The following is a 15,687-nucleotide window of genomic DNA, read 5'->3' as shown; positions in this document are numbered from 1 at the left end:
TAATACCCTAAGCTGACTGTCATGATGTTATTAACTAAAACCAGATATAACCCCAAATCCAAGTCTCATGATACAGCCATGACTCGTGCAAATTATTCAAATAAATGGCCACAGCCACGCCCAATTAAAAACAGAACACATATTTTCTGTTTTTTGAAGTTCTGAATTACTTCTTCCTGAGAGAACGTCACTCTCAAAAAACATTTTCTTTAATCTTGATCCAAAGAAATAAAGGATGCAAAAAAGTAAAGCCAACAATTTAAATGTTCGCACACAGCTATTCTTAAATAGTATTGTAGAACCTTGAACGAGATCGTGAATGCGTTCTTGATCTTGAGCGAACAGCCACTTTCTTTGCTTCCTGTTCAAAGATCTCCTCTTCCACTCCATCTTGCCCTTCATCTATATCCATATCCTTGAAAATCAAAAGAACAGCAAACAAAATGCCTGGTTGAGATTCAGTGTGTATTGGTAATTCTGCCTTACAAAATATTCACCATAGTAGCATTAATGACTAATAGTAAAATGGTTAGAATGTGGAGCTTAATGAGGAGGAAAAAACCATTCAGGTTTACATTATCTACACACAATAAAAATTATTACTATATTTTAAGATTTTTTTTGTAATTAATTTTAGAAATTTATGCCCCAGAAAAACATTTACTTTTTACCTGCTGCTGAATATCTATGGAATCATCCAAATTTGCTTCAGGTTCAAGGAAATGCTGTTGACTGCTCCCTTGTGATGGTGACACAGAATGCTCTGACCCAAATGTGCCTTCTTGACTATCCTGAGGAGTTGCCTATTGAGAATGTACACAAACACACAAACATTGGGAAATAATGAATATTATGAATATTGTTACAAATGAAACATCAAAATTACAATTTTAAAAAGGAGTCCAATACCTAAAGAAATTCCATTACATCTTTTATGATCAATCTAAAATGGCACCTTTGTATAAATCCAAGTTTACTTAAAAGCACAGAATACCTCCATAAAAGGGAGATATTATAACACTAGAAAAGAATGGTAAGATAAAGTAGGTCTCCAAACAAATTTTATATTGTGGAAAATATAAACTGTCAAGAATAAAGGGACTGTATCATGAATGATATATAAAGAACTAAGTCACCCACTGCACGTGTAGAAGCAAAACGAAACTCAAACCCCAATATCAAAATCACTGATCTTGCAAAATCAGTTCTCAACTTGGGTCTTTTTCAACCTCCACCTCTAGGAATTCACAAAAGAGTATTAGGAAGTACTCAAATATGTAAAATATTTCAGAAAGATGAATAAAAGTTAGGCAATGCAGCCTAATTATAGGAAAAACTAAAATTTAAACCTTTTTGCCCCCCTAGGACTAGAATTACAGCAACTTGCTATAGGGATACTGCTTAAATGGTGCTAATCAGTATGAACTTGACTAGCAATTACATATACTATGGTGTTAACTAAAATTGAGAAACTGATTATTATGAAGAAATGACTCCCTAGTTAAACAGTCCTAAAACATGATCTCACAGGTGTTGAGGATTAGTAAGAAGAGTTCCTGGTGGTACACAAGTTGGGAACTATTATAATAACAGAAAAGAGCAACTCAAACCTACTGTTCCCTTGCTACAAACTCTGTGATTGTGAACCAAGTTACTCCAACTCTGAATTTGTCTCCCTATGTGTAAAAGGAATACAAGCACAGTGATTATAAAGAACAATATTGTATTGTAAATTTCAAAGTTGCTAAGAAACTAAATCTTAACTGTTCCCACCACAAAAAGGAAATGATAATTATTTGACATGATAGAGGTGTTAGCTAACACTACAGAGGTAATCATATCCCAATATATAATCATATCAAATCAATATGTTGTACACCTTAAACTTACTCAATGCTATATGTCAATTATATCTCAATAAAATTTTTTTAAAAATTACTCTTACTCTAATGACATTTAAACTGAAAGAAAAGAAAGCAGCATAAAAATTAAGAGCCAAAAAGAGCATTAAAGAACTGTTCCAAGTGTCTTAATTTATGAAGGAACAGGCTCCCCAAAGACAAGTAACATTTTCAAGGTTTAGAAATAAATTAAAGCTAAAATTAGAATTAAAGTTCTATTAGTCTTTATTCCACAAAACTGACCAAAAAGTTGGTAAGTAAGTATACGTTTGAGAACAAATCAAAATGTTTTTAAAGCACAGTCCTGGCTTATGCCTTTAAAATGGTACAATAAAAATAAAATTCTTACCAACACAGCAAGATAATTTTCAACTTTATCCTGAGCTGTACTGTTTGGTCCTAATTCAGTACTCATACAACCTTCACATTATTTACTTCTTACCTCACCATTCACCTTGAGCATCCTACCTACCATCCACCCACTTGTTTTTCACCTTTGATTTTCTATTTAACGGTCAACCCTTGGTATAACCAGCAGAATCCACTGCAACCAATGCTAGTTTTGGAGGTTCTTTTTTGAGCAGTTTTACCTACTTGAAAAGGTTGTGATTCATGACTTTTATTCTTTCTTAACAATCTTATGAAGAACAAAGAGAAAATCTACTTTTAATATTCTACCAAATTTTATCTTATGATCTTGCAGTTAGCATTAATTAGGTCCACTGGACCCTTAGCTATATCTAAGATATGTTACGGGATCTTAGAGGTCTTATTTTCCTATATACTGAAACATTTTGCCATTTCATCATCCTAAGAATTATTCCATTATTACTCATCAATTACTCCCAACTGTAGCCAAAAAGACTAAAATAATAACAACAAAAAAATGGAATTGTTGAGAAGGGTGATTCAACAGTGAAACCATCATCATTCAGTTTTACTGCATCACCAAAAATACTGCATTATATTTCAAGAAGGTATAAATAAGACTGGAGACATATCTGTAGTCTGCTTTTAGCTTTCCTTGGACAATGGATATTTAGATGTTTCATTTTCTGTCCATAATGGCAAAGAGAAGAAAACTGACAAAGAAACATATTTCACAAAAATTTTTTTTTTTGGCTGCAAAGCCTGCAGGATCTTAGCTCCCTGCCCAGGGACTGAACCCGTGCCCTTGCCAGTGTAAGCGCAGAGTCCAAACCACTGGACCACCAGGAATTCCCAATATTTCACATCACTTAGAGAAAGCAGATGACGAATGCAAAAAAAAAAGACAGCAGCATTCTAGACTCTAATAGTAACGGTGAAATTTAATGTTTAAGTGAAATATCAGATGGTGAGTTTTCAAATGACTGCATCCCAAACGTATTTCTCAAACTCAAGAAATGATGAGCGAGAAATGTATCTCTAAGGACAAAAATCTCTAAGTGTATTTTCATTCAATTAGTCTTTCAACAGGAAGGACTTCATCTTATAGTATTTTGGAATAAGAAGCTGGATTGTTCTGTTTTGTTAAAAGAACATGTGACATTTGAACTTAGTTGTCATAAAAAGGTTTGCTATATTTCAACTATATTAAAATTCCTAATTATGTTTATTTTCCCCTATCCCTTTCGCTTCGCTTTTAAATTATTTGTAAGATGACTAAAAAATATTTTAAAAAAACCAAAAAGTCTCCATAGGACCCAGGTGGCAAATGACTTTTTACCCTGATATACTGATACACGTCCTTAGTATACATCCTGGTATATTCATCTTTAGTTTCTTCAACAATGTCTTCAGGCAAAGCAACAGTGATAATACTGAGGGACTTCCCTGGTGGTCCAGTGGTTAAGAATCCGCCTTCCAATGCACAGGCCTGGGTTCAATCCCCAGTCAAGGAACTAAGATCCCACATGCTCCGGGGCAACTAAGCCCACACCGCAACTACTGAGCCCGCGTGCCACAACAAAAGATCCTACGTGTTGCAACGAAGATCCCACATGCCACAACTGAGACCCGACGCAGCCAAGTAAATAAATAAAGATAATATCGGAAAAAATAGAAGACAAGGATAACAGCAGCTAGCAGAGACTTTTTTCAAAGTTGGATTAACATTCACTAAGTATTACATTTTGATCCCTTATAAATCTACTTTCCTCTATTTTTTTCTGTATAAGTGGCAGGAAAGACTCTGTCAAAAACCTTACTGAAATCCACACATGCTATGCTACACCTACAGCATTTTCCTAATTTATGAGTCTAATAACCTTACAACATCAACCTCAGTACCCTGAAATGCAACTCAAGTCTCTTAATGTATCACCCACCTTAGTTATCATGTTCAATTCTCCTCTTTCCATTATATTCTCCTCTATAAAAAACTACTGAAGCAAAATAAGTTACATATTTCTGATATCCCACTGACAGCTCTTTATTAAGTGGCTGAACCTTCAATAATCTTTTTATTCCTAACATTCTTTTTAAAGCCCTTTTATTAGTCTTATCATTTTCATCATCAGCATTTCATTCTGAGTTATGACTCTGACATCTTTTGGATATCCTGATAAAACAATGATCAAAATCACAACTCCAACTTACTCAAGACAACAGAAATCATTCCTCTTATGATATGATTGTTAGTCCCTTCACAATTCAACCATTCTCAGAAAGTGCTCCCATTTTCCACTGGTTTTCCATCATTACATAAAAGACCTCAACCCACACCTAAGCGTGGTCAAGGCTGCAAGGAACAGAGCGGCACTAGCAAACCTATTCTTTTCTCTGAGGCACTCTAATAAATTTTAGGCAGCCACACGGAGTTTACTGGTAAACAAAAATGCTTAATTCTTCTGCATGTTTCACCCCATCTTAAATACACTAAAGGCAACTGGTTTGATAGAGCCAATTACACAACTTATTAAATTTGTTACTCTGTTGATATTTACTTTTCAATTTTAAATGTGTGATAGGTTTTAAACACTATTCACCTTACGCATTAGAAAAGTTTCTTTTTTCCTTCACTACTCCCTTTTCTTCACTGCTTATTTTTGAATAAGGAAGGTTTTAAGAACATCTACTCCTTTCAAAGAGATCTTATTACTGTATCTTCTAAAATTTTGGAGATGGCATAGAGTAATCAACGAAGACCAGAGTTCTTTTTTCTGTTGTTGGTTGGTGAGATTCTTACAACAAAATCACTCTCAAGTTTTTAGTAACTTTCACTTCAGTAACTTGGTGTTAATTACAACCTCAAGATCAAGATCAAGGTCAAGAGTACTACGCCTTTACTGTCTCTGCTAAACCTTCCTTCTACTGCTTCTGCTAAAACTTCTGAAATGAAACTGGAACTAAGGCAATTCACAAGTGTCACATCTATAGCTGAACAAAGCTGTTTAGATAAACTCTTCCATTACCACTACCTCTTGCCTCTGTAACAGCTCTGACAACCTGTTTCTCTTCCTTGAGTCACAACTTATGTTTTTCTTTCAATAACATCCAGTGTTTTAGGGGCGGGGGCACACTGTGTGGCATGTGGGATCTTAGTTCCCCGACCAGGGATTGAACCTGGTCCCCTGCATTGGGAGTGTGGAGTCTTAACCACTGGACTGCCAGGGGAGTCCCCAAATGTTCTTTATTGTGCTTTGTCTTCAAGTTTCTGAATTCTCAGGCAGATATATTTTATTTTCTTGACGTAAAATAATGCACCTACCCAACTACTTCTATCAGAATTATTTCTACAAAACAAGGTATGGAATTCCATTCTCATAATTCCAGGTCCAAGTTCCAACATACAAATATCATCAAAATCCATTTTACAAGGACTTCCCTGGTGGCGCAGTGGTGGAGAGTCCACCTGCCACTGCAGGGATCGAACACGGTTTCGATCCCCGGTCCGGGAGGATCCCACATGCCGTGGAGTGGCTGGGCCCGCGTGTCACAACTGCTGAGGCCCGCGCACCTGGAGCCCAGGCTCCACAACAAGAGTGGCCCTGCTCGCTGCGACTAGAGGGAGCCCATGTGCAGCGGCAAAGACCCAACACAGCCAAAAATAAATAAATAAATTTATATTTTAAAAAAATCCATTTTCCATTTACTCTTTGCATTAAAAGGACAAGCTCAGGGACTATCCCTTCTAAAGTAATCCTCCCTCTTCCATATTCCCATAGTCCTTCACATATACCTCTATTACAGAAACCAAGATTCTGCCTTGTGTTCATATAGATATATGCACTCCATTAGAGAAGAGCTTACTTGAGGCAGACACTTCTCTGTGCATCTCTGTATGTATTACCTAACAATGCTCATACTTCAAAAATATTTGTGGTATTGTATTAAATTCATTAGAGTCAAAAAGGTTTGATTAGGAAGAAGTGTGAGTGGAGGGAATTCCCAGAAACTCATATCCAAACAGTTTAACATCCATAAGTATTTCTCATATAGAGCAAAAAGAGGCTTTGTAATGGATTTAACCCTAGCTTCACAACAATTTGACATATTTTATCAATTCTAAGGTATGATTTTTCTTTACATTTTATCACCCTGAAATTTAGAAGATTCTTAAAACTCCAAGGGATGTTATATATACAAGTATCTAAAAATTCTTAGCTATACATAAAATAATGGTGGGTCTTAAGACTGATGATATATGATACTAACTGTGTACTTTAATAGTGGATGTTTCGATTTCACTAAGCTTCAATTTCCTACAATGTAAATGACATTCAAAACACCTATCGCATAAGCATTAACTGCAATCAGGCCTAATAAAGCTCTTGCCACATACTAACAGTCTAATTAAAGACAGCAATCTATTTTGTCATCCTCACCCCCAACAACAGCAAAATCATCACTATCTTGGCTCGACAGGGAATTGAGAGGAAAGGAAAGTTTTCGGCTGTAATACTGAAACACCATCTCTGTCTTCTGTTCTCTAATTCCAGTATACTGAAATTAATGTTCTCAATGGATACATAAGTTGCCAGTAAACATTCTGATTACCAAAAAACAAAATGAAACAAAAAAACAAACAAAAACTGTAAAGGTCCTGAAAAGACTAATCTCCCTAGTAATGAATAGCTGAAGAAAAAAAATCACCAAATGACAGACTGTACATAGCAGTAACTCTAAAGACCACAAGATGGGGTTATAAACCTTTTGAGGCTGTTGCTGTTCCAGGAGTTGCTGTCTGAGATGTTCAAGATTTTGCTGCTGTAGCTGTTCTGCTATCTGATGAAAGATGGAATTGTTCACAGATTCTGAAACATGAGAACTAAAAGGAAAAACAAGTGGAAATGTATATTAAAATCCAATAAAGATAATATGATAATAACTGAATATTTGAAAAGAACACCCCAAAATGCAATTAAGTGGAACATACTCTACTATTATACCCTACTATGTTTACTTTTGAAATATTAACACAGAAAATAGAATACCTCAGAACATTAATACGTTAAAATAGAAATATACTCTTCAATAGTGTTTCAATAGATGGATCACATGTTAGAGATACTCTGACGAAGATCTGATATTACTGCCTCACAGTATTAAAATACATATAAATTAGTACTTTTTACATTACAGCATTTTAAGAAAATCTCAATAAAACACTTATAAAAAGAGTTAAAAGTACTTAAGCATTGTCACTCTAACTCCTTCTTTAAACTATGAGACAGTGGGAAAAATGTTCCATCAATCAGCATATGTGAAATCTACCATCGTAATTGATTATACACTGCATAAAACTAATCTGGGGCTTCCCTAGTGGTGCAGTGGTTGAGAGTCTGCCTGCTGATGCAGGGGACACAGGTTCGTGCCCCGGTCCAGGAAGATCCCACGTGCCGCGGAGCGGCTGGGCCCGTGAGCCATGGCCGCTGAGCCTGCGCGTCTGGAGCCTGTGCTCCGCAACGGGAGAGGCCGCAACAGTGAGAGGCCCGTGCACCGCAAAAAAAACAAAAACAAAAACAAAAACCTAATCTGCTTTCTTTAGAAAAACATTCACATTATTAGGTATGTTAACAGAAACAGTGTTTAGATAAGAGGAATTAATAATTTAACTATACTCTGGGAAATTCACACCTGGTATACACCTGGAATTCTGGGTGCCACGAGGCAAGACATGAACAAAAAAGAGGGCACCCCAAAAGGGGCAATCAGGATGATGAGAAGTCTTGAAACAGTTGGAAAAAAGTGTACTTCATCTGGAGCAAATAAACCTAAGGGGAAGAATGATACCTATCTTAATAGTAGAATGGCTATGTCTCCAAAGAAAATGGAGCAAATTTGTTTCCTTGCTTCAGAAAGCAAAATGGATCAGTGTACAGAAAGCAAATCAAGTAAGATTCAGTAACAAAAGATCATACAGTATTAACAATTACCTTCTTGTCATAGAAGGCATTAAAACAATGGATAAATAACCTATATAGACGGTTACAGGAGATTGCTACATTGCTCAGGACACTAACCTACATGATCTCAAATGCTTCTTATAACTTTAGAATTCATAATCTAAAACATTAGTTTTTATTTTTTTCAAGTAGAATCTCTATCATAAGCATATAACTGCAATTTTATACATAAGTATATTTTTAATATATTATCACAATACAGAAAACTAAATAACCGCTGAAATAAGATATCTAGAGGCTTTCCCCACTCATCATCCCTTTCCAATCCTCCCACCTTCCACCCCTCCTCTCCAACATCCTCCTTCCCACTGGTCCTCTCATGAACCCTCACTGAACCTAAGGCTCTGCAGAACTGTATCACTGATTTAAAGAAAAACATACAATCCATTTCTTTAACAAACAAAATCCCTACAACCCTATTCCTTACTTCCAATTAGTCTGATCTACTCCCAGAATTTAGTATACTTCCTAGTAGTGCCCACTGGCACTAGAAGCAAACGTCTTTCCTATTATTTTAAATATTCTTACAACGGAGTTAAATAACTTAAAGCCTAATATAGACAACAGAAAATAACACAACTAGATTTATCAACACATCAATTTTCCAGTAAGGAATTTTGATATATCCCAATTATTTGCAAAGTTCTTTCCCAATTATTTGCAAAGTTCTTAGGAAGAGTCAAAATAACACAGGGAAGCAACAAGCAGCAATTCCACCATCTTTCTGTAATGTGAGAGCTCAAGAGCCTGAAATAGTAAAACTCAACTCACTCAAAGTACACTTAGTAGCTCAATGGCAACGTCCCATACAATGTTTATAAAGGTAACAGAAAAAATTTATGGTTTATAAGGAAAAACGTAACGACTCTTACAGTTGAGAAGCTGGAATTTCCTTTTTGGGTTCTTCACTATGCTCAGAATCTTCCCCAAAATCAAACCTATCCATCAACTTCTAAGTGGGAAAAAAAAAAAAGAGAAAGAGACAAATTTAAAAGTGCTTTGCACAAATAAAAGTTGCAAATGCTATTTTGAAGGTCACTGACATCCCATTAATTTATCTCTATCATTTAAAATGTAAATGTTTCACAGCATTTTGTTATACTCCAATAAAACATTTTATTTGAGCGAATCTTTACTCTTCTTCAGAGCATTTTGACAGACATTGCCTTATGAAGCACAACAATCATGACACAAAGGATAAATACCAATACTCTTAACTTTATAAAAGAGAGGATTAGGATTAAAATAATTAAGTGGCTTGTCAATAGTAACATAGCTTGATTAAAAAAAATCTAGAACTATAATCAACAGATCTGTTACTAGAGCAGTTCTCTCAGCATGCTCCACTCTCTTCTAAATGGTCAATTTAAAGACGTTTTGGAAGCTGCAGGCTAAAAAAGTCTAAGTAATAATCTAATAAATCAATATTTATATTTCTATGAAAATAACAGCAGAAATAAAAATAATACGGATAACACTTCCAAAGTATTATAATACTCCCATAAATAGCAAGAATATTAAGCATATCACACAAGTTAAACATAAAAGATTTTCAACTTTAAAAACACTATTTAGTTAGACCTCAATTTATCACAGCATAGTAACAACTTGTAAAGAAGCTTTCCTTTGAACTTTCACATACTTTACAATTTTAATTTCTAGCAGATTAAAATTATAGGACGGACGCCATAACTAATATATTTGTAACATCCATAAAATAGACTAGGAAGTATAAAAAATAATCATCTGCCTCAATAGTGAATACAGGGGGCTTCCCTGGTGGTGCAGTGGTTGAGAATCCACCTGCCAATGCAGCGGACACGGGTTCGAGCCCTGGTCCAGGAAGACCCCACATGCCACGGAGCAACTAAGCCCGTGTGCCACAACTACTGAAGCCCGTGGGCCTAGAGCCTGTGCTCCACAACAAGAGAAGCCAACGCAGTGAGAAGCCCATGCACCGCAACTAGAGAAAGCCCACACGCAGCAACGAAGACCCAACGCAGCCAAAAATAAAATTTAAAAAATACATTTATTTTTTTAAAAATAGTGAATACACAATTTTACTGACCAGTTATCATTAGTCAAAAGAAAATATTCTAAATGTTTCCAGTGGAATTATAAAATTACTTAATTTCTTTCAGAAATTTGAACTTTTTCTAAAACTTATATCTTATAGAGTATGATGGATGTTAAAATATAAAATAGTGCTATGGTAAAATGTAATTTACAGAATTGGAATATACATGATAGTACAGAAAATACAGTTCTTCATACAGAACAGATCTCTTATCTTAGTCTTTACCTTGTTAAAAGACACTCCCTGTTCTAGGGGATTAAGGGTGCTGGCTGCTGCAGCCGCTGCTGTGAGCTGTGCTGTAAGAGCCTGCAGCTGGACCACAAGGCCGGCGTCCAGGGCTTGCAAGATGGAAGGCTGAGGCTTCTGCTGTTGTATCTGTAAAGTCTGTATTAACTGCTGAAGCTAAAGGGGGGCAGAAAAAAAAAGAAAATTACTACAAACAGGTGTTGGGTTTGTAATAAGAATACTCATCTAAAACTTTTGGTCAATAAAATTTACCATTCTACAGTCTAGAGACCAAGAAAAAATATATACTAACTTAAAACAATTTTTTTTTAAAAAAAGACCTTTTTGTGTGTGCCATATATAACACAGTCCTTAATAAATCTGTCTTGCTTCTGGAAAGTCAGGGAAGTTTAAACAAAATAAAATGATCACACCATGACCAACGGATAAAAAAAACTCAGCACAAGCAGACTATCTTTCACTAAGCTTTTTCATCTCTTCTTCAATTAACTCAATCTCTGTAAAAGGACAAGCACTTACAACTGCTTTTACCATCATTCAGATTTACCATCTGATAACACATTCTTGAAAGCAGCTAAGAAAATAAGAAATCTGTCCCTTGGAGCAGTCTGAAACTAAGGAAATTAAAGGTGAATAGTGTCAACAAGAGTTGAAAGCAACCCCTGTCCCCCCATTCACCATCCCTCTTAAAAAACAGAAACAGTAGTAAGATGCTGAAGATATTTCAGTTCAGTAAACCCTATATATAACCTAGTAGTAATTAATACTTTCCTACTCAAGATGTACACCCAAGTTAAATCTGAAAATTATCAGTTTAGAATAGAAAAACAAAAAGAGAAAAGCTATTGCTAAATAAGACATTTGCACTCTTTAAGTTCAGTTTACAGTGGGAGAAGGTAAAAACATGCATGATGACGGTAAGTAAAATAATTTCATCTGAAATAGCAACATTAAGAAACAAACTAGAGTCTTTACCTATCATATCAACATTTACTACAAACTACTAATGTGATAGGAAAGAAACTACAAAAACATATGATAGCTGAGCTACTGCACTGAGGAAGCTCCAAAACAGGATGGATGAATAAGAGGGAGGGAGGGAGGGAGGAAAGAAGAAAGTAAGGCCATATCACATTTCTCCTTTACACATTTTAAATGTTCCTTTTGACATCTCCATTTTCCCCCATAGCACTGTTATTCTTTCAGTCACCCAGGTTCAAACACTGCAACACCCTACTTTTTCCTCTGCTCTGACTTCATATCTTAGAGACTACTGTGTCTTCTTGACTCCTTGTACTATTCTACCAGAAAATCCACACTCTGGCCAAAAGTATTTTTTTAATAGATGTCTTTTAAAATGACATTTGTTTTACGAATTACTTTCAAAATATCATTATCACAAAAGGTTAGTAATTCTATAATTTAATCTAATACCCAATTCAGTTTCCCAACTGTCCCAAAAATGTAGAAACTGGATCCAATCTAAGACGATAATTGAATTGTTTTTTTACATTTGTAAATCACTAAAATGGTTCCATATTTTTTTTGAGATTGTCTTTTTAAAGAGTCCAAAACTGTATCATTTTTTACTTATTCAGATCACAATTAATCTGGTTTTTAGAGGATAAGTTAAAAAAAAAAACAAACACATGCTAGACTATCCTCGTATCTTGCTATGACTAGTTCCATCTAAAGTCTCAATTCAAATGCCACTTTGTCAAAGATGCCTTCTCCTGGCTACCCTCTTTTTATTTATTTATTTTTTTTGGTGTATGAGTTTCTGCTTTATAACAAAGTGAATCACTTATACATATACATCTGTTCCCATATCCCTTCCCTCTTGCGTCTCCCTCCCTCCCACCCTCCCTATCCCACCCCTCCAGGCGGTCACAAAGCACCAAGCTGATCTCCCTCTGCTATGCAGCTGCTTCCCACTAGCTATCTACCTTATGTTTGGTACTGTATATATGTCCATGCCTCTCTCTCGCTTTGTCACAGCTTACCCTTCCCCCTCTCTATATCCTCAAGTCCATTCTCAAGTAGGTCTGTGTCTTTATTCCTGTTTTATCCCTAGGTTCTTCATGACATTTTTTTTCTTAAATTCCATATATATGTGTTAGCATACGGTATTTGTCTTTCTCTTTCTGACTTACTTCACTCTGTATGACAGACTCTACGTCTATCCACCTCATTACAAATAGCTCAATTTCGTTTCTTTTTATGGCTGAGTAATATTCCATTGTACATAGGTGCCACATCTTCTTTATCCATTCATCAGATGGTGGACACTTAGGTTGTTTCCATCTCCGGGCTATTGTAAATAGAGCTGCAATGAACATTTTGGTACATGACTCTTCTTGAATTATGGTTTTCTCAGGGTATATGCCCAGTAGTGGGATTGCTGGGTCATATGGTAGTTCTATTTGTATTTTTTTAGTGAACCTCCATACTGTTTTCCATAGTGGCTGTACCAATTCACATTCCCACCAGCAGTGCAAGAGTGTTCCCTTTTCTCCACACCCTCTCCAGCATTTATTGTTTCTAGAGTTTTTGATGATGCTGGCTACCCTAATTCTGACCCCTTCCCCCAAACTTAGTCACTGTAAAGACTTACCCTGTTTTAAGTCATATATCACTATCTAAATAATATTTTATACTTCTTTATTGTTTGTCTCCCCTAAGATAGATAGGTATCTTCTCCAAGGTAGAAGACTTCCCTGCCTTGTTACTGGAATAACAATAGCACCTAATAACGTCTGGCACAAACTGTGCACTGAATCAACTATTTTGGTGTAGAAGGAATTATTTGTAAAATAATCTTTAATGACATAAAAGTGTTCATGATGCATTACTAAATGAAAAAAAAAGCAAGTTACACAGTACTATATGTAGTGTGGTCATTTTTAAAAAATAAAACACATACTCCTTAGGTGGTACATAATGAAACAACGTATTAGGAAAATAATGAGTCCTAAATCATTGACATAATAAAAAAGCTGCTCACCTGTTGGCCTTGAGGACTTTGTAAGATCTGAGCTACAGCTGCAAGTGTATCTGTATTTGTTATCTGAGACACCCACGGATCAGGTAAACCTTGGACCACATTGGCTGGAGTAACAGGTGTCACAGGAGTTCCTTTTAGAAAAGATATCAAACCCAACCCCAATAAATATGTAAGTACATAAATAAGACTTGGAAAAGTAGAGAGATTTGTTCTCTCACTTTTATAAAATATGTACAGATTTATATAAATGTAATTTTACTGTCTCCATTTTGAAAAACCATTACAGAATTAGGTATGTTAAAAAAAACAACAATTAAAAAAAAACCAACCTAAAAGAGCTATCTATACTTGTTCTCAATTAACTAAGTTACTACTTTAAAGGAACCTACAGGGATTTCCCTGGTGGTGCAGTGGTTAAGACTCCACGCTCCTAATGTAGGGGGCACAGGTTCAACCCCTGTTCAGGGAACTAAGATCCCACATGCCCCACGGCATGGCCAAAAATAAAAAATAACTTAAAAAAATAAACAAAATAAAGGAGCCTATAATACTTGCAAGTCATTAAAAATCTTACTAAAGAAGAAAATTCAGTGACATAAGGAAATATTCAAAATGCAATCTTTCATGAAAAAATTATTATAGTGTGCGTAACATAAAACTATTTTTGTTCCAAAATATGTGTGTGTGTATATGTATACACACACATCAAAAACTAAATATATACCAAAATGCTAACAAATGTAATTCTTGGACTATGATAAAAAGTTTCAAATGTCATTTAAATACCTTAAAAAAAAACACACACACATGATTTTGAGATTATTACTAAACATTCTTCTCTCCATTAAATAAATTTTTCAGGGTTCTCTTTATATTAGTAGTCTTAGTTCACTGTGAATATCAAGATGATAATATATGCAAGTTTAAAAGATTACAGTCTAAATCAGGAAAAACTTAACTGACACACCAATTTCCAAAGCTGATTATGTTTCTAGCGATTTTAAAAACTAAGCTTTTTAATTTTTAGAAAAGAATTACACACAAGTGTAACTTCTGATTTTATTTTTCACTTAAACTGCATTTCCCTTCATTTACCTAATGCTAGACAAATTCTCATGCACTGTCAAATTATTATTTCATATATGAATAATCACCTGAAAAGCATGAGTAGAATACTCAGAAAATCTATCAAAGCAACATACCTGGGGTATTGCTCATAGCAGCAGTAGTACTGGCCAAAACAGGTGTGACAACTGGAGGAGGAATCCCTGCTGCCATATCCAAAAGAGGTTGAATAATCTCACTTTTAAATACATTATTCTTCTGCCATAAGTTTAATACTCTCACTATTTTACTCTACAGGAAAAAAGAAAAATGATATTTTGGTTTTTTTGCTTTCAAAACCTTAGCACAGTTATATCATAGAGGCCACTTGGACAACAGATAGGAAGGATGGATTAAAATACTGCTATGATACTTTCCAGCCCTGATATTATGTTTCTACAATTTTGCATTTATTAACTTTAACTCACTTGCAAAAAAATTCATTCTGATGAATATACAAGTTAATGAAAGCAATATTTAGCAGAAAGAAGGAAGGAATGGTAACTAGCTTTCACCTTCTACATGAACACTAACGAGATGGTTACAGTTAGCTGGAGAACTGTGTTAAGGATTCTGAGGCTTAGCACTAAAGTTATATTTACTGTTGATTTTAATTTTATCTTTTAAAAAAGTAACTTCAAGACAAAATCTCTATCTTATGTGACTTTAAAAAATTTTTTTCATTTTAAAACTATCTAAGAACAAGAAAGGGTATTTCCTCACATAAGAATTTAACCAAATTTACTTTCTGCCACCACTGTTCAGCATATAAAAGTTCTGTAAACAGCAGTAAGTATTAGTTACTGACTACTGTAATGCTACTTAACTCCAGTAGAATAATTTAAATGACAGAGGCTGAAATTAGTATTAAAAAGAGCCTTTTATTAAATAATCTATTTTGTAATAGTAAAATAAGGAATTTTTAAGAATATCTGGTTCACCTTTAAATCACTCATATTATATCAA

The 15,687-nt window shown here is 35.0% G+C and overlaps 1 protein-coding gene across 1 annotated transcript in view; it reads right to left on the bottom strand.

Annotated features, from left to right (window-relative positions):
* SCAF8 (SR-related CTD associated factor 8) overlaps positions 1-15,687 on the bottom strand; it is an 80,792-nt gene that overhangs the window by 21,148 nt on the left and 43,957 nt on the right. Inside the window, 7 exon segments of the mRNA XM_081251343.1 lie at positions 303-415; positions 672-803; positions 7,035-7,152; positions 9,163-9,242; positions 10,593-10,769; positions 13,618-13,748; positions 14,820-14,973. Of these exon segments, the coding sequence (XP_081107469.1) occupies positions 303-415; positions 672-803; positions 7,035-7,152; positions 9,163-9,242; positions 10,593-10,769; positions 13,618-13,748; positions 14,820-14,973 (905 nt within the window).

This window comes from Mesoplodon bidens (assembly GCF_964165515.1).
Source record: "Mesoplodon bidens genome assembly, chromosome: 12".
NCBI classification, from domain to species: domain Eukaryota; kingdom Metazoa; phylum Chordata; class Mammalia; order Artiodactyla; family Ziphiidae; genus Mesoplodon; species Mesoplodon bidens.
Note: the sequence above shows the minus strand (reverse complement) of the source record. Positions and strands in the feature narration are given on the sequence as shown.